Source organism: Pempheris klunzingeri, chromosome 4 (genome assembly GCF_042242105.1).
Source record: "Pempheris klunzingeri isolate RE-2024b chromosome 4, fPemKlu1.hap1, whole genome shotgun sequence".
NCBI lineage: Eukaryota > Metazoa > Chordata > Actinopteri > Acropomatiformes > Pempheridae > Pempheris > Pempheris klunzingeri.
Window position 1 is genome coordinate 25,219,486 of NC_092015.1, and position 21,228 is coordinate 25,240,713.

At 41.1% G+C, this 21,228-nt stretch overlaps 1 protein-coding gene across 1 annotated transcript in view; it reads left to right on the forward strand.

Annotated features, from left to right (window-relative positions):
• The window catches only part of LOC139199575 (alpha-2-macroglobulin-like), a 57,661-nt gene that overhangs the window by 11,619 nt on the left and 24,814 nt on the right, over positions 1-21,228 (forward strand). Inside the window, exons 12-35 of the mRNA XM_070828624.1 lie at positions 670-873; positions 1,015-1,078; positions 1,945-2,090; positions 2,777-2,926; positions 3,586-3,684; positions 3,794-3,875; positions 3,952-4,114; positions 4,518-4,743; positions 4,964-5,090; positions 5,622-5,743; positions 5,852-5,903; positions 6,027-6,110; positions 6,713-6,889; positions 7,921-7,996; positions 8,649-8,805; positions 9,388-9,462; positions 9,703-9,865; positions 9,946-10,133; positions 10,639-10,851; positions 10,986-11,104; positions 11,191-11,281; positions 11,382-11,450; positions 11,533-11,638; positions 12,027-12,068. Coding sequence (XP_070684725.1) covers positions 670-873; positions 1,015-1,078; positions 1,945-2,090; positions 2,777-2,926; positions 3,586-3,684; positions 3,794-3,875; positions 3,952-4,114; positions 4,518-4,743; positions 4,964-5,090; positions 5,622-5,743; positions 5,852-5,903; positions 6,027-6,110; positions 6,713-6,889; positions 7,921-7,996; positions 8,649-8,805; positions 9,388-9,462; positions 9,703-9,865; positions 9,946-10,133; positions 10,639-10,851; positions 10,986-11,104; positions 11,191-11,281; positions 11,382-11,450; positions 11,533-11,638; positions 12,027-12,068 — 2,995 coding nt within the window. The remainder of the gene's footprint in view (positions 1-669; positions 874-1,014; positions 1,079-1,944; positions 2,091-2,776; positions 2,927-3,585; positions 3,685-3,793; positions 3,876-3,951; positions 4,115-4,517; positions 4,744-4,963; positions 5,091-5,621; positions 5,744-5,851; positions 5,904-6,026; positions 6,111-6,712; positions 6,890-7,920; positions 7,997-8,648; positions 8,806-9,387; positions 9,463-9,702; positions 9,866-9,945; positions 10,134-10,638; positions 10,852-10,985; positions 11,105-11,190; positions 11,282-11,381; positions 11,451-11,532; positions 11,639-12,026; positions 12,069-21,228) is intronic.

Genomic DNA, 21,228 nt, shown 5'->3' on the forward strand with positions numbered 1-21,228 from the left:
GTGTTGTAACACTAGTCAAAGACAAGAAAATGTTCTCAGGGAACTTTCAAGCTATTTCTTAATGAATGAATGACTGATATTAAAATACCAAACAGATGTTTCTAATTACAGGTTGTAGGTCATTGGTTGTGCTGGAGGAAAAGTCAGTGGATCAAATTGATTAGGATTTATCCTCTGGGAAATATATGTAATTTAGTTAGTTAGTTAGTTAGTTCCAGTCCACCTTGCAGATGTAGAGATAATTTGGTGGATAAGTGACCTGATAATCTTGATCTGCTTTTGTTATGTAGTGGTTAGGGTTCACTGCCTGGGGACCATGATTGTCTGTACAAAATTCAATTACAATCCCCCCAATAGCTGTTGAGATATTTCAGATAAGTCAAACATCAGTCAGTCAGTTCAGAGATGAACTGGCTTTTAGTTTACTATTATGAATTTGAGGTGGAAACACAAAACCTAACTCTTAAAAAAAGTAAAATGTAAGTGTTTTCTGCTGTTAAGTGTTGATTGTTGTGTGGTTAGCAAGATGCATATTGTTGTTTCTGAGGTTCTGAAGATAGTGGTGATGATTAGTGTAGGACCAGACCAAAGATCAACATGAGTAGTTTGTTGAATACCCTGAATACCTCAACCAATGTTAGTCAACTGTGCCCTCTATCTATAATCCAGGTTAGCCACACAAAAAGGATAGAGCACACATACAGGTACTATGAGATTGCAGCTCACACAGTGTCCATGGTCCGGCCATCTTCTCCGGTCAGTTTTCTGGAAGTTAAGAAGAAAGAAATACTTCCATGTGACAGAGAGAAGAACATCTCTATCCAATACGCTCTAGCTGTCCAGAGCCAGGGCTCTGTGGATGTGATGTATCTGGTGAGTCCCAATGAGGTAGCCTCTTTCTAAAGTCTCTATCTTACTCTGATACATTCAAGTGACAGGGATCTATGATAAAGTGTTGACTCTGAGATCACCTGATGGAACATTTTTTAAATCATTCTTTCTTTAATTCTCCAGGTCTTATCTAGAGGAGCCATTGTCATGCATGGATTCAGAAAAGTTGATGTGCACAATCAACGAGGTGGGTAAAGATAGTGGCTTTAAAGCTGCAGTCAGCGATTGTGGAGACAGACTGTTGATATTTGAGTTTAACAGCAAAACAAATACACCCCTGACATCAGTGCCATTAGCTGATCCCTTTAGCTGAACCCGTTAGCTGATCCCTTTAGCTGAACCCGTTAGCTGATCCCGTTAGCTGAACCCGTTAGCTGATCCCTTTAGCTGAACCCGTTAGCTGATCCCGTTAGCTGATCCCTTTAGCTGAACCCATTAGCTGATCCCGTTAGCTGAACCCATTAGCTGCTGCCGTTAGCTGCTCCATTGCTCCCTTTCCCCCTGTCTTATGCACACGCATGGCGCCACCTGTTGCTGACTGGCTGGAATGACTTGGTCCAAGCCACTTTGTTTATTTCAGAGCCAGGGCTGTGTAGGGACACTGGATTATGTTCCAGCACACACACAGAACAGGAAGCAAGAGGATTGCGAGGAAATATTAGCTGAATTTGACAAAAAGTGTATTGAATTAGGACTGACAACTTCTGATGCTGAGTTTAGCTATAGCGTGTATCCATACAGGTCCAGTCCACTCTGCAAAAACACTTTCTTTTTTTATTTTCTTGTTTAACTGTCAAGATGAGGCTTTAGATGAACAAAGCTCAGGTTGTACAAAAATGGTACACTTAATTTCAGTTTGCTTAAGTTTCATGTATGTTGATAAGTAAGTAATGCAATTGAAATATTCCAGCATTGGACCATCATGTAATTTAAAATAATTGTAAGGCTTATTTCCCATGCCCTATACTGTATGTGTATTCAAAGAGACGTAAGACTGATGTTGTATTGACCTATGGAGTCGTGTGAATGATGACAGCTGGTTTGTTGTTCCAGTGAGTGAAGGTGAGGTGTCCTTTAGTCTGAGAGTGTCTCCAGACATGGCACCAGCTGTCCAGGTTGTGGCTTATGCCATCTTCCCCAGTGGGAATGTGATTGCTCACAGTGCTGACTTTCCCACGGAGAAATGCTTCAGTCACAAGGTAAGTGTAAGAAGAAGCTGTGTGATCTGTCTGATCAACATGTAGTCCTTTATTTGATAAAAGCTTTAGATGATCATGTTTAGATAAGATTTTCATTTTGTAAATGGTCAAAACAATGACGACCATAGCAACTACCACAGGCAGAGTATCATGTGAATGCATGCAGAACACCTTGTAATTGGAATACAGTAGGATCGAGATCCAATCACAGTGTTGGCAGAACGAACATAACCAAAGTGCTTCTTGGTACCAGGCCTTTGTGTATTATCATTGGCACTGTCATTCAGACATTGGTTGTTGTACGGAGGCGCACATTTGTTTTGGTCTGAGATGCTGAGATATCGTATAGAGAACCTTTCCTGGTTACAACATGTGATTACATTCTCCCTGTTTGGCCTCATAGAAGATCTCTGTGAGCTCTGTGAGTTACAGTACTGCCCTGTTCTACTTTCTGGTGACCTTTTGGTACTGTCAATTTCTATTTATTACTATACTCCTTTTAAAATAAGGACATAGAAAATCTGTAAAAACACAATACACTTACAAACACAAACATATACACATATTTTCTATTAACCAACTGTGTGTATGTATAGCTGAGGTGAGATGGCAAAGTGGAGTGGCACAGGTTTACAGCTGTGTGTGTGTGTGTGTGTGTGTGTGTGTGTGTGTGTGTGTGTGTTCAGGTGTCGCTGGAGTTTAGTCCTACCTCAGCTGTCCCAGGAGAGGAGACCATCCTGCAGGTGACGGCCCAGCCAAACTCTCTGTGTGGTGTGAGTGTCGTCGACCAGAGTGTCCTCATCAAGGAGCCAGGGAAGACTCTGAATGCAGATAAGGTAACTGCTGGAATCCACCACGATATACAAATAATTATAGCAGTTGTAAAGAATGGTGTGATGATAATGTTCAACTTTTTGCAGAGTATCAAATGTCTCGCTGCTATACTGTAATTTGGCAGTTGCACTGACAGCTTAGTTGGGCAGAAATTTCTTCCCATGTGTTGCTGGCCTGCAGTTGGCCTCATCAACAAGGCCCGTGGGCCCAACTAACACAGCCTCAGATTCATTCATCTAGGGAGACCTCCAGTCTGTGTCGTCGACCAAGGAAATATGATGGTTGGGAGGCTCAAATGATCCAGTATCTGTCTTATTCTGTGTACTGTCTGCTCACAATATTTTAGGCATCACTGCTTATCTGGCTCTTCTTTACATGTTGTACGATATTTCTACATCTCTTTTATACTTTTATATTTTTATATTTGTGCTTCTTGATTATGCACCAATATATCCAACCAAATCGATTCTTAATGTGAAAACTTGGCAGTAAACCCGATTCTGATTCTGAAATGTTATTTTCATCATTTATTTCATGTGGTGGGCCAGTGTAACAGAAACTACATCTACATATAGTCTGAATGATGATCAAATGAATCTAAAAAAAAATGGCTACTTTTCAACAGCTCATGGTAAACAAACAATGCTGCCTGTCATTTCAGATATTTGACCTGCTTCCTGTCAAGAAAGAACCCAGATATATCTACCAAGAACGAGGACACAATTGTGCTGGGAAAGAGAATTTTCATGACATTTTTCAGGTTCTTCTTATGTAGCAGTTTTATGTAGCAAGTTCTTTTTCTGCAGATATATTACAGATGACTAAATAACAAGCTCTACAAATGCTATGATATGATGTGTTTTATCTAGAGTTTGGGGCTGAAGTTGGCAACAAATTTGTTGATTGACTGGTCATGTCGGAAGGTCCGGATGAGAAAATACCGCTTTGGTGATTTATTTTTTGGCTCTAGTGTATCCATGATGATAGTTAATCGGGATAATACTGCATAAGCAAAAGTCTTGACTGTGTCATGTCTATCTTGTTTCCGTAGAATTAGTTCATAGACTTCACCCAATTGCGTTTCTCAAAAAAAAAATCTTTTCACAATCGTCTCCTGAAGCTGCTCCACCAGTAGAGACAATTCGCACTTTCTTCCCTGAGACTTGGATATGGGACCTGGTGGAAGTTGGGTGAGCTCTTATCACACACACCCTGACGTGGTGTTATTTGTAGGCGCACACACTCAATTACAAGACTTTGTTTAGTAGCAGATTGGGGTTCTTTTCACAATGACATACTCATTTTCAGTGCTATAAAGAAATTTAACTTGAAAAGTGTGTGAATAGCTATATGTGCAAAGTAAGGCTGCTGAGCAAGACAAATATCGCCTTAATTTCTCGAATGCGTTCTATTGCACTTTTCAGAAGTTTTGACTTTTGGTTTCACACAGGAAATTAGTGGGTTGAATCATACAGTGAAATGTTTCTCTTTCAACCACTCACATTGTTTATGACTGATCTGAGTCATGTAAAAGAAAGTTTCTCAAACTCACAGTATGTGTCTGTGTGCCTCTGTGTGTCTCTGCTGATTCAGAGGGTCTGGAACCAAGGATGTGTCCCTCACTGCACCAGATACCATCACCACCTGGGAGACGGAGGCCTTCTGTTTGTCCACACAGGGTTTTGGCTTAGCCCCTCGGAAAAAGCTCAGAGTCTTCCAGCCCTTCTTCCTTGAGCTCAGCCTGCCTTACTCCATCATCCGGGGGGAGCACTTCGAACTGAAGGCAACCATCTTCAACTACCTGTCCAGCTGCATCATGGTAATCAATGTTTTTTAGATTTAAAATCCTACTGAGCTTTGTGGAAGCCGCGGAAGAAATGGAATGAAAAAATGCAGATGCAAACACTAGTAAGACAGTCACTACTGGGGCAGCATGCCTCCACTAACCTGGGTCCCTCAAGCTTGAGAATAATATCAATCCTCTCATCAAAAGTACCAAAATGTTGAAATATTTCTACTTTATTGTCTCTCTTGAACAGGTAATTGTGTCTCCAGGCCCCTCTTTAAATTACACCCTCACCCCCCTCTCTGGTGACCAGTACACATCGTGTCTATGTGGTAGTGAGCGCAAAACCTTCCGCTGGACTATGGCCCCCTCAGCCTTGGGTGAGGTTCACACTAAGGCTTAGAGATATGGCTTCAAACTAATATTTTGATATATATTGTTGCTGTGACACAATATATGATATATATCTTGATATACATATTTTATTTAAGATAGCATACCTTAAATTCTTAAATAGTGGCTGAGGTCAGAGGATACAGGGCACAAGGCCTTTATTTTGAAGCTTATAAAAATAAACAAACACTAAATGATTATATGAAGTGAAACTGTTAATGTAATGTTAATATAGTGATATTATTGTACTTTTCAGAGGCAGTGTCTAACTAATCTCCCTAAATATGGTTCAGAGCTTCTCATAGTACAGATCTGCTAAAATCTGAAAACCTCATCAGCACAAGTTCAGTGGACCCCAAGATAAATGATGTACAGCAGAAGACGTGGTTAGAGCAGTAAAGGAAGTGGGTCCTATGTTATTGTAACCTGTTTTACACCAAGAATAGTACAGCTATCTCCTTTCTTTGACAACAATCCATTTATTTAATGTGTTCTCTCACATACTTTTTTTGTTTTAGGGGTTGTGAATGTGTCGGTGCGTGCCGAAGCTGTGGCATCCCACACTTTCTGTGACAATGAGATAGTGAGCGTGCCAGACAGAGGTCGCATCGACGTGGTCACACGATCTCTCATAGTGAAGGTAATAGCCTCAGTAACTAGTTAAGGAAAAGTTAAGTCTGTAAAATCTGTAAAATCTTGTTTGTATGTGCTGACATGTGAAGTGACTTGCTACCTCCTTCCCCGTCAGGCTGAGGGAACTGAGATGACAAAGACCTACAACTGGCTGCTCTGTCCAAAAGGTCAGTATGGTTTACTGCCATCCCTTACATGCAGTTCTTGCAGCTGAGTCCACTATATATATATATATATATATATATATATATATATATGTTAAAGCTTTTGTTTGTTTTTGACTGTGCCAGGAGATGCTTTGACAGAGGAGGCAGAGCTCCAGCTCCCTGAGAACGTGATCGATGGATCTGCCCGAGCGTCACTATCAGTGCTGGGTAAACTAAGGGACTGATTTGACTTCAGTCTTTTTTCAGGCTTAACGTCTGATGGAGTTGAGATGACAAAATGAAGTGAGATAAAGAAATATCGGGTTGGGGGGCTGACATGCAGTACATAGTCCACTGGCTCCCCATCACACATGGTATACAGTACGAAATATTTTTACTCACCTACAAAGCCATCCACTGCCCCGCCCCCTCCCTACCTCTCTGACCTCCTCCACATCACCACACCTGCCCGCACACTCAGATCCTCCTCCTCCATCCATCTCACCGTCCCCTCCGCCTGCCTCACCACCATGGGCAGCAGAGCACTCGGCCTCTCCTGATCTCCGCAACTCTGGCTCACTTCCACTTTTAAAATCCAAACTCAAAACCCTCCTGTTCAAACTTGTGTGTTCCCTGTGACTCAGTGCACTTTCTAATTATATACTATCTATTGTCTGTTGTTTTAATTTTCTGTCATTTTTTGCAAGGCGACCTTGTGTGCCTTGAAAGGCGCATATAGATAAAATGTATTATTATCATCATTATTGTTGTACTCTCTGTAGTTCTCTGAAAACACAGAAAACAGTTACCAGTGAGGTGTTCTTGTGCAGGGGACATCCTGGGCCGAGCCCTGAAAAACCTGGATGGGCTGCTGAAGATGCCGTATGGATGCGGGGAGCAGAACATGGCGCTCCTTGCCCCCAACATCTACATCCTCCAGTACCTGAGAAACACACAGCAGCTGACCCCAGCCATCATGGAAAAGGCTACCTCTTTCCTGGCCAGTGGTGAGTCTCTGTCAGTGTTTTATTGCAGTGAAAAAGAAACTAACATTGAGACTTTGGAAGATGGGACAAAATAATCCTTTTTCACTCCAGGAACCCTTTCACTTTTTAGGTATTCGGGTACTTTGTCAGTTTTTTGACCACAGAAACCTCCATTCAAAGCAGGTGCAACAAAATATCACCATTGCACGGTACCTACCCAACATTCAATTTGTCTGATTAACTGACTCATAAATCTTTGGTAATTTTTACTTTATTTCCCAATAACACTCGTGAGCCAGATGCAACATGATTTTGTTCTACTTGACATGTGTAATGTCTGAACAACAGTACAGTTAATCTTGATCTAGATTACTGCAACACATAGAGAAACTGCCCATTCCAGACTGGTATGAAATTGGAACATTTTTGATAAATAACACTAACAATTCAGGCTCATCTAATAAAACTTTAAACGGGCTATAAAGATGTGGAGAAAAACATGTGAGAGCAGGTAAATAGAACTATAAAGAATATATAGGTCAAGACTACGTGAATGTTATTAAACAGATACAGTTACTTTTCAGATTAAGATTTGTCATCAAGAAAAATATAGTAAGTTTGTAACATACAATTGTTAAAGATTAAGCCAGTGGCTTGTGACCTCTCTCACAAAATAGTGGTACGTCTGGTTGGGGCCTCCTGTCACATTTCAGATGTCTGTGAATACCAAAGAGACATTTCTCCTCTGAAGTCTTCAAGGTGCCGTTTAAAGAGTGGTTTAATGCCAAAAGTGGTTCAATGACAAATTTTTTCCCAAAACAAAAAAAATATGTCCAGGAATCATCTCATGACTCCTTATTATTATTTTCTGTGGGTCGAGGGGACTCGACCCACAGGTTGGGGACCATTAGACCACACTACCAAACTATATATTTAGACCATCTAGCTCTGTCTTGAACAGCTACAACAGGTAACTCTTATTGAAACAGTCTTGTTACTATTAGTAGTACTATTTGAACACAGGACTTTACCTCAAATATTTTTTCTCCCAGGCTACCAGAGACAGCTGAACTACAAACACCGTGATGGTGCTTACAGCGCATTTGGATCAGGGGCAGGGAACACTTGGTGAGAGCATGAACACCGTACACAACACTGTAAACAACGTAATCAGTTCACAGTGTGCACAAATGTTCATGTTATGACTTCTGTTGTCCTGTACACTTGCCGCTTACATCAAAAGCGAAAAATTGAGGAAATTGAGTATTAATATTACTTTGTTATCTCCAGCAGGTGTAAGCCTGGGGTTGTCTGTGTGTCACTCATTTTGTAACATACTGTACTGATAAGCCAAATACTTTCTGTTTCTATCATCTCTCTGACGCCTCACTCCTCCTAACCGGCTGGTTGAAGCCACAAATCATCCACAAAAGGTTTTAAGGTTTAAGTCATGTAGGTTTAAGTTAGGTTATGGTTTGGCAGAGCAGCAATGGCCTGGTGGATATTTGCACTCTACTGAGTGCACTTTTCTAGTTTATTTTGCCTCCAAGTTGAGCTGACGACAGCTTGGCACCAAACAATGGTTTCCCTGTGTCCATTTACAGTAATGTGAAACATATATAAATGATATAAAGAGTTAAAGTGGAGCAGTAATATCATGTGTTTCTACTGTACAGAATGTGGCTTCAGGCATCAGGGGATGATAAAACTCCACAAGCACTCTGCACCTCTCTTTTAATTCTGTTAGATATGACTAATGCTGTTTTTTGTTCTTCCTCAGGCTGACTGCCTTTGTTCTGAGGTCCTTTACCAAAGCACAGTCTTTCATCTATATTGACCCGACCAAGATCAAACAGTCAAAGACTTGGCTCATTGGCAAACAACAGCAAAATGGCTGTTTCCAACAGTCGGGAAAACTCTTTCACAAAAGCATGAAGGTAGGGCAAAGACGGGGTGGCGGCTGGGCTGAATTCTGTGTTTGCAGACAACATGCTTTCACTTCCAGCAGAAGCAGAGCAGTATCAGCCATTACAGCATCTATTATGCATGCAAGGAGAAGTGCCATGGTGGGAAGTGTATGACGGGTACCAGGTTAATTGAGCAATGATTTTTATTTTGTCTCAAAGAGCACAGAGCAACTGGAGCTAATTGGATTGAAAACCAACCCTAACAAAAACAGACAGATTTAATCCAACATAAAATGTCCTATACTTAAATGAGTTTTTTCTATCAAAATCAGAAATATAACACATCATCTCACATAATCATGTTTCATCGTCTGAAATCATGTTTTCGACACCAAAGTATGGACGTATGTCAACCAGCTCTAGCCTCTGGTGGTGTGCAATCATCTTGTTTGAGCTAATGAGCTTATTGTGGTCAGTGAGATCTATTAGGACACCACTATACGAGTCAGAAACCACAAAAAGCTGCAGGGTGTTGTTTAGAAGGGTTTAGAAGGATTGGCAGTGCTGGGAATCCTTTTCCATCACAGGAAAGCTTGTGCTTCTCCTTTACAGGGTGGTGTGTCCGATGAGGTCACCCTTAGTGCTTACATCACTGCTGCATTTTTGGAGATGAGCGTGTCAGCATCAGTGAGTAGACCTTTTCCAGCACCATTCACTCACTGTGTTTCATCTCGAACTGCACAACTGAAAAGTAATTTCTTGTGTAGACATAGAGAAGCCAACAGCATTTACTGAACACTGATGAAAAATGACATAATAAACTTTACGTGGGACTAATTATTTCAACACGACCCCTGGTGTGTGTCTGTGTTATAATCTAATTATCTGTGTCCTGGAGTTATATGCTTTGCTGTATGTCCGCTGTAGGATCCTGTGGTGAATCAGAGCCTGTCTTGTCTCAGGGAGTCCATCGGTGACCTCAGCAACACCTACACCACAGCACTGCTGGCATACGTCTTCACCCTGGCAGGAGACATGGAGACACGTGCTCACCTTCTGAAGCATCTAGACTCCGTTGCATTAAACCAAGGTGAGTCATCCTCCTGAAGGAAACCTTCAGTACTGCCTTCATTACTGTGTAGTAATGTAGCTCACCTTGTCTGTTTGTAGGTGGTTTTCTCCACTGGTCTCAGACAGCAACAGAAACCTCAGCCTCTCTTTCTGTGGAGATCGGCTCCTATGTGCTTCTGGCCACTCTCAGCGCCTCCCCTACTGCTGCAGACGTGGGCTACGGCACCCGCATCATCAGATGGCTGACGACCCAGCAGAACTCTTATGGAGGCTTCTCCTCCACACAGGTGCGGCCTTAACAGCTGCGAGCTACAAGCTTATCTGCAGGTAGAAAGTTTGTGCTTTGCAATTTTAAATGTTACCTGTGTTTATGAAGATAGAGAATTCAAGGTATTCTCGTCTATACTTTACTCCAGTTATGGCACCAATGTCAGCCAGACAGAAATTCCTAGTAGCTCTGCAATCCACAGTTAGTGATCTCTCATCTGATCTGATGACTCTCTCAAAGCCACCTAAAGGCAGCAGATGTATTTGTATGTATCTGTGTTAGCTAAATGTGTATATACACATTCTATGTAAATGTAAATAAATACCACAAATGTCAACCTTCATGGTGGCGTAAGGGGATCACCAAAGTCTGTAGGATTCATCCTGTACGGACATCTGACACGTCTGTACTTAATTCATGGCACTCTATCCAATAGGTGCTGAGATATTCAAGTATGGACCAGTGGGGTGGACTGACTGAATGTAGACAGTGTGTGTGTGTGTGTGTGTTCATGTGTGTTGTAGGACACAGTGGTGGCTCTTCAGGCTCTGGCTCTCTACTCTACTCTGGTGTTCAGTGCAGAGGGTTCAAGCACAGTGACGGTCCATTCCCCCAGTGGTCAGCTGACATTTGATGTGAACCAGGACAACAAACTGCTGTACCAGGAAAAGATGCTGCAGGATGTGACAGGAAAGTACAGCCTGGAGGTGAAGGGCTCTGCATGTGCTTCAATGCAGGTCAGTGGTCACTGTGGCTCTTATTGTTTCTCTTCTGTGCACATATATTTATCACCTCTCAGGCTAGGCTCAGGTAGCTAAGGAAATGCTTGCTCATTTTTCATGAAAATGTTTCCTGTGTATCTCTTTTCCAGATTTCTCTTCACTATAACATCCCTACTCCGGCAGATATCACCACCTTCAGTGTGAGGGGGAAACCAGAGGCTGACTGCCAGTATCAGAGACCTAAAGTTACTCTGAAGCTGACGTCTCAGTAAGCAGTCAAGATCTAGATCTGTGATGCAGCAATGGTAGGTGAATACTTTGTACTTTTGACCAACAATCCTGTGTGTTCACTAGATATCGTGGGAATGAGATGAGCACTAACATGGTGATCCTGGATATTAAAATGCTTTCTGGATTTGTTCCAGACCCAGAGTCTTTGAAGAGGGTTAGTAAATACAGTAACTTTAACTTGACTAGATTAGCTAGATAGAATAGCTTTCCTCTGTTTTTGTTGAACGACCCAGCTGAATATAGTCTCCTCACAGCTCAAAGGTGCCCTGCTGGTGGATCGTGTTGAACAGAAGGAAGATCATGTTGTGGTGTACCTGCAGGAGGTGAGAGGACTTCACAGTGAGGAACAATACATGATGGTCTCCAGATTGTTACTGATGATGTCATCTGTATTTCCTCCAACAGTTAGTAAAGGACAGAGTCATCCACCACAGCTTAGAGCTGATACAGGAGGTCCTGGTGCAGAACATAAAGCCAGCCGTGGTCAAGATCTACGACTACTATCAGCCAGGTAAAACCTTAAATCCATTTGCAGAGATCACAGCACACACTGACACACGATGCTCCTCAGAAGCGCTGTACAACAAATTGAACATTACCAGAATTGAAACATTTGTATGGGAAAAATGAAAGGTGTTAATAGATAATAAAAAATAACAGGAGAAGTTATAATTGCTGACATATATTAATAAACGCAGATTTCCTACATCTGCTTACAACTAAATTATAGTGTGTTTTTTATATATGTGTGTGTGCATGTGTGTGTACATACTGTATATATATATATATAACAATGTACTCTGGAATATCAGATGATTGCAAATATTAAGCTTCTGAAATGGGACTTTTACTGTTAGCTAAGTTTGGTCTCACCTCTGATTCTTCTGTTTTCCTCTCAGATGAACAGGCTGAGACGGAATACATCTACCCTTGTGCTGCAGGTAACAGTCTATAATCACATAGTGTACAGGAACACTGCAAGTTTCAGTCCCTTTAACCAATATGAAATCTCAGATCTCATAGGTAAAACTGTACAGTATATTGAATGTGCTAACCTGCTCTATGAACCTCATTTAAGAATTCTGCAGGCCAGATAATATTAACTTACAAATACCTATGAATTTGTTAAATGTTGACATATATATATATTAAACTGATCTAAATGTTGCTTGTGAATATAAACAATAAGAATTACATTAGTAAAGGAACAATAGATTAGAACAAATTATTGGACTGAATAAAGTCTTAAGAGGAGTCGATTCACATTTTTTTCTCTCATTTACAGCTTGAAGACTGAACTGTGGTCACTACTGAGACCTCTCGTCCTCAATGATTATACTATCATTTATCAAGAATTGTATCTGATTAATGATAAGTCTGTCTGTGAATGTTCATGTGTATGTACACGAAGATGATTTGTTAGTGCTCTGCCACAGTCTTGTACAATCTGTGAAGTTCATGTGATCTGAATATCACAAAACTGATTCTTTACTGTTTTAATGTTCTTATTGTGATGCATTCCAATAATTTCAGGAAACAACAGCCATTGTTCATTTTTATTATTGCTCTCAAATATTTCTGTTTATTTAGATTCTCTCAAATATTTCATCCAGACAAGTATAAATGAATGCATTTACACTACTCACAAAAAGTTAGGGATATTCGAATTTCAGGTGAAATTTGTGGAAAATGTAAAAAGTTAATGCTACAGTGATATTATATCGTGAAAGTAGGGCATTTAAGTAGCAGCATGCAATGGTAATTTCTTCATCTTAAACAATTTATTGAAAGAAAAGCTAGCAACAGTGGTGGGTATACCATAACAAAAAATTTTCAGTGTCTCAATAAATTGGGATGTTTCCAAAGGACGTCCACTCCTCTCCTTTCTTTGACTCTTCCAGTCTCTCTGTATCTCTTTTACAACCTGCTGATGACACTCTGTGACCCTCTAAGCTCAGTGGACACCTCCGTCTGAGGACTTCCTGTTTCAAGCCTCCAGTGTTGAGGTGCTGTTGATCAATAGTTAGGTGTCGTCTTGGTCTCATGATGTCACAATGTGAACAGCATGATGAGGAGGACTGTTTAAATACCAATTCTAACTGAAGCAGGAAATGTATTGGTAGATTCATGGATCAAACCTGTTGTGAATTTTGCTGTTAAGCTTCTTGTTAGAGAACAGCAACTTGTGCAAAAAGTACTGAAACACTGAACAGTTGGACATGTGCATTCAAACGTTTAGAGAAGGTCACATTAAGTTCACCTGGAAAGGTTAGAATGCATTTTAGGTTCATCCTGAAATTTCACCCGAAAGCCGAATATCCCTAACTTTTTGTGAGTAGTGTACATATACATAGCACCCACCTTCCCAAAATATTGCTGGTTCTGTGGTGCAGGCATTTCATATGACATTACTCAAATAGAAATGTATAGGGGAAAAAAAGGCATCTTTGGCATCTCAGTCCTGCAGTCGAACAGACTTGTTAAATTCTAGCTTTTATCTGTGAAGAAAGCAGGGGAAGCTGTCATCAATAACTGTACCATAATCTTCATAGATCCTGTGGCATGTTTGGAAATGGCAGTCTCAGCAGTGTGCACTGTGCCTCTGATGCTCTCTATGCCCTTTTCCAACAGAAAAGCCAGTAGAAGGTCAAGGTGCACTGGAAACATGTCCCACATTGTCCCACACAAACATACTATTTGTCCCACAGTTGGTTTGCTGGGATCTGGTCACCCTCTGGTCATCAACTAACCTGCCAATGATCTATCTATCATCCATCTATCGAGGCTGTAGGAAGCATAGCTGATGATAATGTTTTCATAGAGATGCAGTAGGGGCAGGTAATACTGGCAAAGACATAACGATACAAGCCAAAACAGGTTGTTTTAAGATTTTGGTTTAATTTCCAGTCCAAGTGCGGATTTACAGACAAAAACAGGACATCAGGATTTCTGTTTCCTTCATTCACACAAAAACAGAGCCATGAAACAGTGTATTGTGCATTTGTTTATCAAAGTGGGGCACAACTTTGGATGGAGGGGCAATTAATTTTCCTTTTGAAATGAGAAAACCAAAACCTGGAAATGTGCAGTTTCCCCAATACCAAATAGTCCAAATGTTAAGATGGACCACTCGTCCACTTTGAAGCCAAAGTATTTTGGATATGGGCACGTCACGTCAATTGGAGCCAGAATCTCTGCAGTCCCACCTATACACCCACCTGAGTGAACTTTTTACATTGTCTGTCAGCTCCAAATCTTTACTGTCTTTACACTCTTTACACCAGAGACACTTTTTAAGTAAGGCAAATACAACAACTACGGGGTCATATTTAAAAAAAATCACGGAACATAATATACTTTAAAGAAAAGGGCTGTTTTCTTGTCATTTCAATAGGACCCAAAAACTACATTATTAGAAACAGCCACATTTGCTGTGCGGCAGAGCAAGTGAGGGAGACCATTGGGACCACTCTTGAGCTGGATGCCACTGGTTTGGAAGGGGTGGCCTGGTTTGGAGAAACCTCCTCCCCATCTTCCATCATTGTCTTGGAGGAAGCGCTGTACAAGATGTCCTGTCGATCCACTGTGACAGATATGATCTCAAGAAGAGATCAGTGTCAAGCTCATCACGGGGATCAAGTAGGACTTGCAAGATCTTCACTGGCAATTTCCTCAGATGAAGAAGAAGAAGCTACTCTCTCTCAATTCTTAAGCACAGAATTGAGCGGCAGTTTATGTCAAAGTAAAGAAAAATTGTATTAAGGATTAAGAGTGGACAAGTACTGCACATGGCTCCTTCATCTAAGGTCTTGTTGGGGTTTAACAAGTGGTAAAGTTCAATTTGGCTATCAGAAATAATTAATAATTATCAAAGATAATTAATAATTATTAAAATAAATGGAAGTTTGAATAAAGTCCACCTCGATTGGGGCACCACCTTGAAAAACGAGGAAAAGATAGCTGTTTTAATTGATTTAGTCTCATAAAAATACTAAACTATCAATTTGGAATTATGTTTTATAATTAATTTAATAATAATAATTATTATTATTATTAATAACTACCAAAATTACCACATTGATAGCTAGCTGAAGGATTTTGGAGTTCTTGACAGTGTAGAGGTTGGCAGTATTCACCCTTGTACAACATTAAAGAAGACAGCAAGTATTAAAACATTTATTAAAACAGAACAAAAATCAATCAAACAATCTAACTAAGTGTGTATGACTACTAACAACAATAGAAAGAGTGTGTGTGTGTGTGTGTGTGTGTGTGTGTGTGTGTGTGTGTGTGTGTGATAAGGCTGAGGAATGTGAGATGGGCCCACAAAGGTGGGGGAGATCCCAAATGGTGATGGCCAGCCCCCCTGGGGTGTGGGGCAGAGGAGACAAAGGAAAGCTAAGCTGTTAGCTTAGCTTTGTCTCTCAGTTTAGGCCTGTTGTAAACTGTGTGTGTGTGCAGGTAAAGGTGCCAGGTTAGAGGGGAGGATGGTTAGTCTGTAGACCCTGTGTCTGTGTAAACTTAATGGCTGCACAGTAACTACAACACATCACAACAATCAAACTCACTGTACATTAAAGCAAATCAAATACATTAACAAGGGTAGACCATGTATGCAGTAATGCTATGCTAATTATGCCCAGTTAGAGTTTGTTACCAGTCCTTAAAGGGGGAGAAGAAGTGTCCTTGAGGATGCTGCTTTCTCAGGCTGTTGCTGGAGGAAAGGTGTGGTTCTTGTCCGTTGCTGTGTGGTTGCAGGCTGGAGGAATTCAGTCGCTCCTTTGTTCCTGTTAGTTAGTAGCTCTGTGCTAACTTGCTGGTGTGCTCCTGTTGCTCTAGTTATCAGCTGACAGACTCTGGGTCATACCTGCTGGCTCTGATCTGTTTAGTTCAGGCAGGACCTTGTGTCGCTACCATGAAGGAGGTGACCTACTCTTGTGAGGAGAGGTCCAGGAAAAAGAGCTTAGCTGAGCTGAAATTTTCTCTCCTCTTCAGGAGAGATCAGGAGAGAGCAGTCTCTCCTCCAGGAGAGGCATCGGAAAGAAACAGTTCAGTGGGGGTGAACTGGTTTTGTTGGCCTGGGGTCATAAAATCATGTGTCCCACTCTGGCCAATGGTGGCTGTGGAGCTGGGTCCAGGGTAGATTTCACACCTATCTGTGAAACTGGGGGACACTGGGGAATGGAGTCCGTAGTTCCACAGACAAAGAAACATGTGGTCTTCACCATGTGCTCTTGACCGTATAGTGAAGCCCAACAGTCTGAATCAGAGGGCACCTTCTGTAATCTAACTACGATGGAATGTTCATCTGATTGACTTTCACACTTGCCGCATGTGGACCCAAATGTGTCAAATGTGAAGTTGTTTGCATCAGTGGTCAAGACCACCTTTGGTATACATCTGTCTGTGCTGTTTATTCGGTACTATTTGTAATAAAAAAAACAACTAAAATAAAGTGAGAGGCAGCTTAATATACTGATGTTTTAAAGAGGACAACAATTAGAGCGTTCTTGCTACTGCCTATAAATTCCTGTTTTACTTGAGTCACATAATACAGCAAGTCTGATACTTAATAATTTACCTATAAACTCCTAATCTGAAGACTCCAGAATTCAGTCAATCAATCAATCAATCTTTATTTATATAGCGCCAATTCATAACAGCGTTATCTCAAGACTCTTTCCATAAAGAGCAGGTCTAAACCAAACTCTTTAATTAAGAGAGAGACCCAACGATTCAGGAATTCAACATTAAGGATTCTAGAATCCCCACATGAGCAGCATCAGATATTATATTAGGCAGCAGTGGCAGGAAGAACTCCCCTTTAATGGGAAGAAACCTTGAACAGAACCAGGCTCAGAGGGGGGGGGGCTTTCTGTCGGGGTCCGTGTTGGGTGGAGGTTGGACAGAGAGAGAGAGAGAGAGACAAAGCAAACAGCAACCAAAATACTAACTGACTAGAGCAGTGCTGTAGTAGGGTAGTACGTCACTATGAGTTCTTTAAGATATGATGGAGCCTGACCCTTAAGAACCTTGTAGGTGAGGAGAAGGATTTTAAACTCTATTCTGGATTTTACTGGAAGCCAATGAAGAGAAGCCAGTACAGGAGAATTCCTGTATTCCCTTCATGCATCCAATCATCTATCCATTATCTATACTGCTTATACTAAAGGGTTGTGGAGGGGCTGGAGCCAATCCCAGCTGACTTTGTGCGAGAGTCGGGGTACACCCTGGACTGGTACACATAGACAGACAACCACGCACACTCACACCTAGGACTTGGAAAAGAAATGTAATACTTATGTATACAATAAATTCAATGTTAAAAAAGGCTGTGGGTTCTCAGACTTGATTAGTGTAATCCTGTGATACTATTTTATCGGAGATAAGACAAGCATTATGTTTTTACATCAAACTTGTACTGGTTCTGGCAGCCTTGGAGCTCTCAGTTAGTTGGAGGAGGATGACTGTAACTTCTTTATTTCAACAGTGCTGGATCAAAGCCTGTAGGAGACATACAGATTGGAAAAGAGGTGCACGGTGTGTTTGAGTGTGTGGGTGTGTGTGCGAGCTGTAGAGGCAGTGGTTCACCTGGGAGTAGGCGTGTGCACGTATGGAGCTGTGTATAAAGGCGTGCACTCACCTGGTTCACAGATGGAGAGAGTCAGGGTTGGGTGGTAGCTGTAATTTTTGTTGACTGCTATTCGCTACTCGCTACTCATTCATTCATCATTTTTATCTGTTTAATCCGCTGGTTTTTTCATGTTTTCATTCATCCATCCCTGCTGCGCTGTGATAGCTCTGTGCTGTTGGTTTGTAATAAATGCACCAAAACGCATCTTTGAATCCAGCGTATTTATCATTACAGCGTCCGTGCGTGTCACAAATCCGCGAACCTGAGGACCCAACCTCATACTCTCAGCGGCTAAAAGGTTTGGTTTTGGAAGCCGCAACAAAGCCCATTGTTTGAAGTGCTGAAATGTCGATGTGGCTTTATGTATGTGGGATTTTACAACACAAATGCACTTTTAGGAGACTGGATCTTACTTCTCTGGTAGCAAGACATTTTCTAGAACATAAAGTAGTTACATAGTTTCTGGTTTTCACTTGAGAAAGTGAATTACAGTCAGCAAGGTGGCAGTCTGGATCAGTTGCCTTTGAAATGTGAAGCATTTTTGAAATATAAACACACTATTGCAACATGCACTGAATAAAGAGCTGGACTTGAAGAGTTCCCTTACAATATACCTTTATTATCAGCTTTGATACAATTCATTGGAAATTACATTGGAATTTGCTTTTTGGTTCATAACTTTGGCTGGGTTCACTGACTCAAATTTAACCAGAAGATTGTTTCATAATGTGTAAAGCAGACAATACAGGTGACACTCACGATGGACTGATTAATATTATTATAGTACAGGATGCCCTGTGATGTTTGAAAATGTATTTAAAGTCTATTTGCCATCCGCCTCCTTCAACTACACAACAGATGTGACTAACATTTCACCACTGGCGGCCCTTCTCAGTTGAAAGACATACTTTGCGAACAAGACAAACTTAGGAGTGATGTGGTGTCTGATATGTAATGTCTGGTATGTGCCTTTAGGGCATATGATGATAGTTGTGTTCATTGTTTCTATGTTTCTGCTCTGTGATCAATTATCTGAAGACAGATAGACTGGGAACTGCATGACCTAGGCAGGGGTGATCTGACCTTTGCCCCCTTCTCTAGATTCAGGGGGATGGTGTGCTTCTGACATATTCCTTTACCCCTAAAACAAAGAACAGAGCTGTGATATTGATGAAAGCCAGATGTTGAGCTAGGTGGTCAAATGGGTATACCATTGGTATCACCAGTGACCAGTGAATTGGCTCGGGGAGACGAGGACAGAGTCAGCAGATTTGGCCGGGGGTTACACTGTCTGTACCTAGAATTGGCTTAGCGTCTTCCCAGGCTTCCATGGTGCCTGTTAGACAACTGATCTTTTTGTAATAAACCTATTTTTATTCACTAAGTCATTGTCAGCGGACCTTTCGTTTCATCAACTGCACATCATCGGCATCAGAGAAGATACAACAGTGACAAAAGTTAAGGCACTTTGAGTGGTCTAGAAAGGCACTGTACAAGTTCAGTCCATTTACTATGAAGAGAATCACTTGTCAATGATTTAATCCTCTTTATGTGGACTGTAAATCATTACCAGCAGCCACAGAACATCTGGAGAGTCAGCTTAGTCAAGGTTTCTTCTGTCAATGATTCAGCTCTCTTTATGCAGACTGGGGCGGCTGTGGTAGAGTGGGCTGTCCCTCAATCAGTCGGGGGTTCGATCCCCAGCTCCTATGGGTCAACATGTCGAAGTGTCCTTGGGCAAGACACTGAACCCCAACTTGCTCCTGAAGCATGGCTTCAGTGTGTGAATGAGTATGAAAGAATAGTCTCCTCCAAATTACATTCCTCCTGTATGAATGGGTGTGAATGGGTGAATGAGGATGTCATGTAAAGCGCTTTGAGTAGTTGAAATAACTAAAAAGGTGCTATACAAATACAGACCATTTACCATTTACATCATAACAAGCTGTGGAACAGCTGGAACTGGTAACAGCGACAAATATCCTGACATTACTCTGCATAATATGGATCCATTTGGTCAGCAGTCTGTGAAGCATCATGCCATCTTTTGCCATTTCAGTTTTCCTTCTTGCAAAGTGTTCATCTTCTAGTAACTACACTTCCATTCTATTCCATACCATTCCATTTGGTATATATTTCTGAGGTACTGACTTGACATGTGCCCTCTTGTCCACTAAGATCAGCAGCTAGAGCCCTGCTACAGTTATACTGAGGTCACAGTTGGTCCCAAAACCGGATTAGGCTTTTGTCATTAGAACCCCCACACAGTGGAACTCTCTGCTCACTTAACTCAGACACACTGTCTCTTGCTTCTTTTCAGTCTCTGCTTAAAACTGTTCTCTCTGTGAAAGCTTTTGTTAATGTTTGATATGCTTTTACTTTTATTTTATTTCGTATTATTTTATATAGTTTTAACTTCGTATGTACTTTTGTCCTTTACTTATTCTCATTTTAACTGCCTGGTTTTATTTTGTTTTGTAAAGCACTTTGTAATGTTGTTAAGAAAAGTGCTATATGAATAAAGTTTATATTAAATATTATATCATTTTTCAGGTGGTGCAGGTGTTGAGTTGAGAATGTAAATGTTGTCTCAAAGTTGTCTGGTATTTGGATTGTCATTTGGCTGCCAGGTAGACTTTGATTTTTGTATTGTCTCCACTGTATATAAGGCATCCTTCGGCTGTTGATAAGTTGCAGATCTTCTTTCTCTTGGAGTTTATTGGGGGTTTCATAATACTTTCATTTAATCTTCCTTCCATTTTCTGTCTCAAATTCCAGTGCAAAGGCATTATGAAGAAGCTTTAGCTTGTGGCATGCATCCAGGATCCCATGTAGTTTATGTGTAGGCTTCTCAGGACGTAAGGATGTAGAGCTTGATGTTAATATTTAGGTCAGCACCGAGTGCTCTTATTATGGCCAAGTTGCATGTAGGAGCATTACATATAAGTGAGACAACTTTAATACTAATCTACAACAGCGTGCTAAGGCTCTCCTTAATGTCACTGGTCTTTTCTAATCCATCCACACCTGTGCTGAGAAAGCATGCAAACACAACCATGAGGACCAAGACCTGGGTGGCCATTTCACCAGAACCTTTATCTAGCCATGGAACTGGTGTCCTTCAAATTCAGTCTTCTTGTGAATGTACATTTTATGCATTATTACAGAACTTTGCCTCTCTTGATTTGCCCCAACATGATTTTTAAGTGCTGTGAAACATGCCACAGTAAATCCAGGAGTGGCTGAGATACTATTGCAGGGGTGGGGTTAAGGTTAGTGGATGTCGTGACTGATTAATGTCAGCTGCATCCTCCACGAGCCGTGTCTTGGTACTTCGCGAACAGCTTCTTCTTAACTTCTTTTTTGACATCTATCCAGACATTTTTTTTTTAAATGCCTGGACTTTTCCATCTTTTCAGAGACTGCCTACTGTAGTAGTGACCCTCTTTAATGCCAGTTTTCCATAT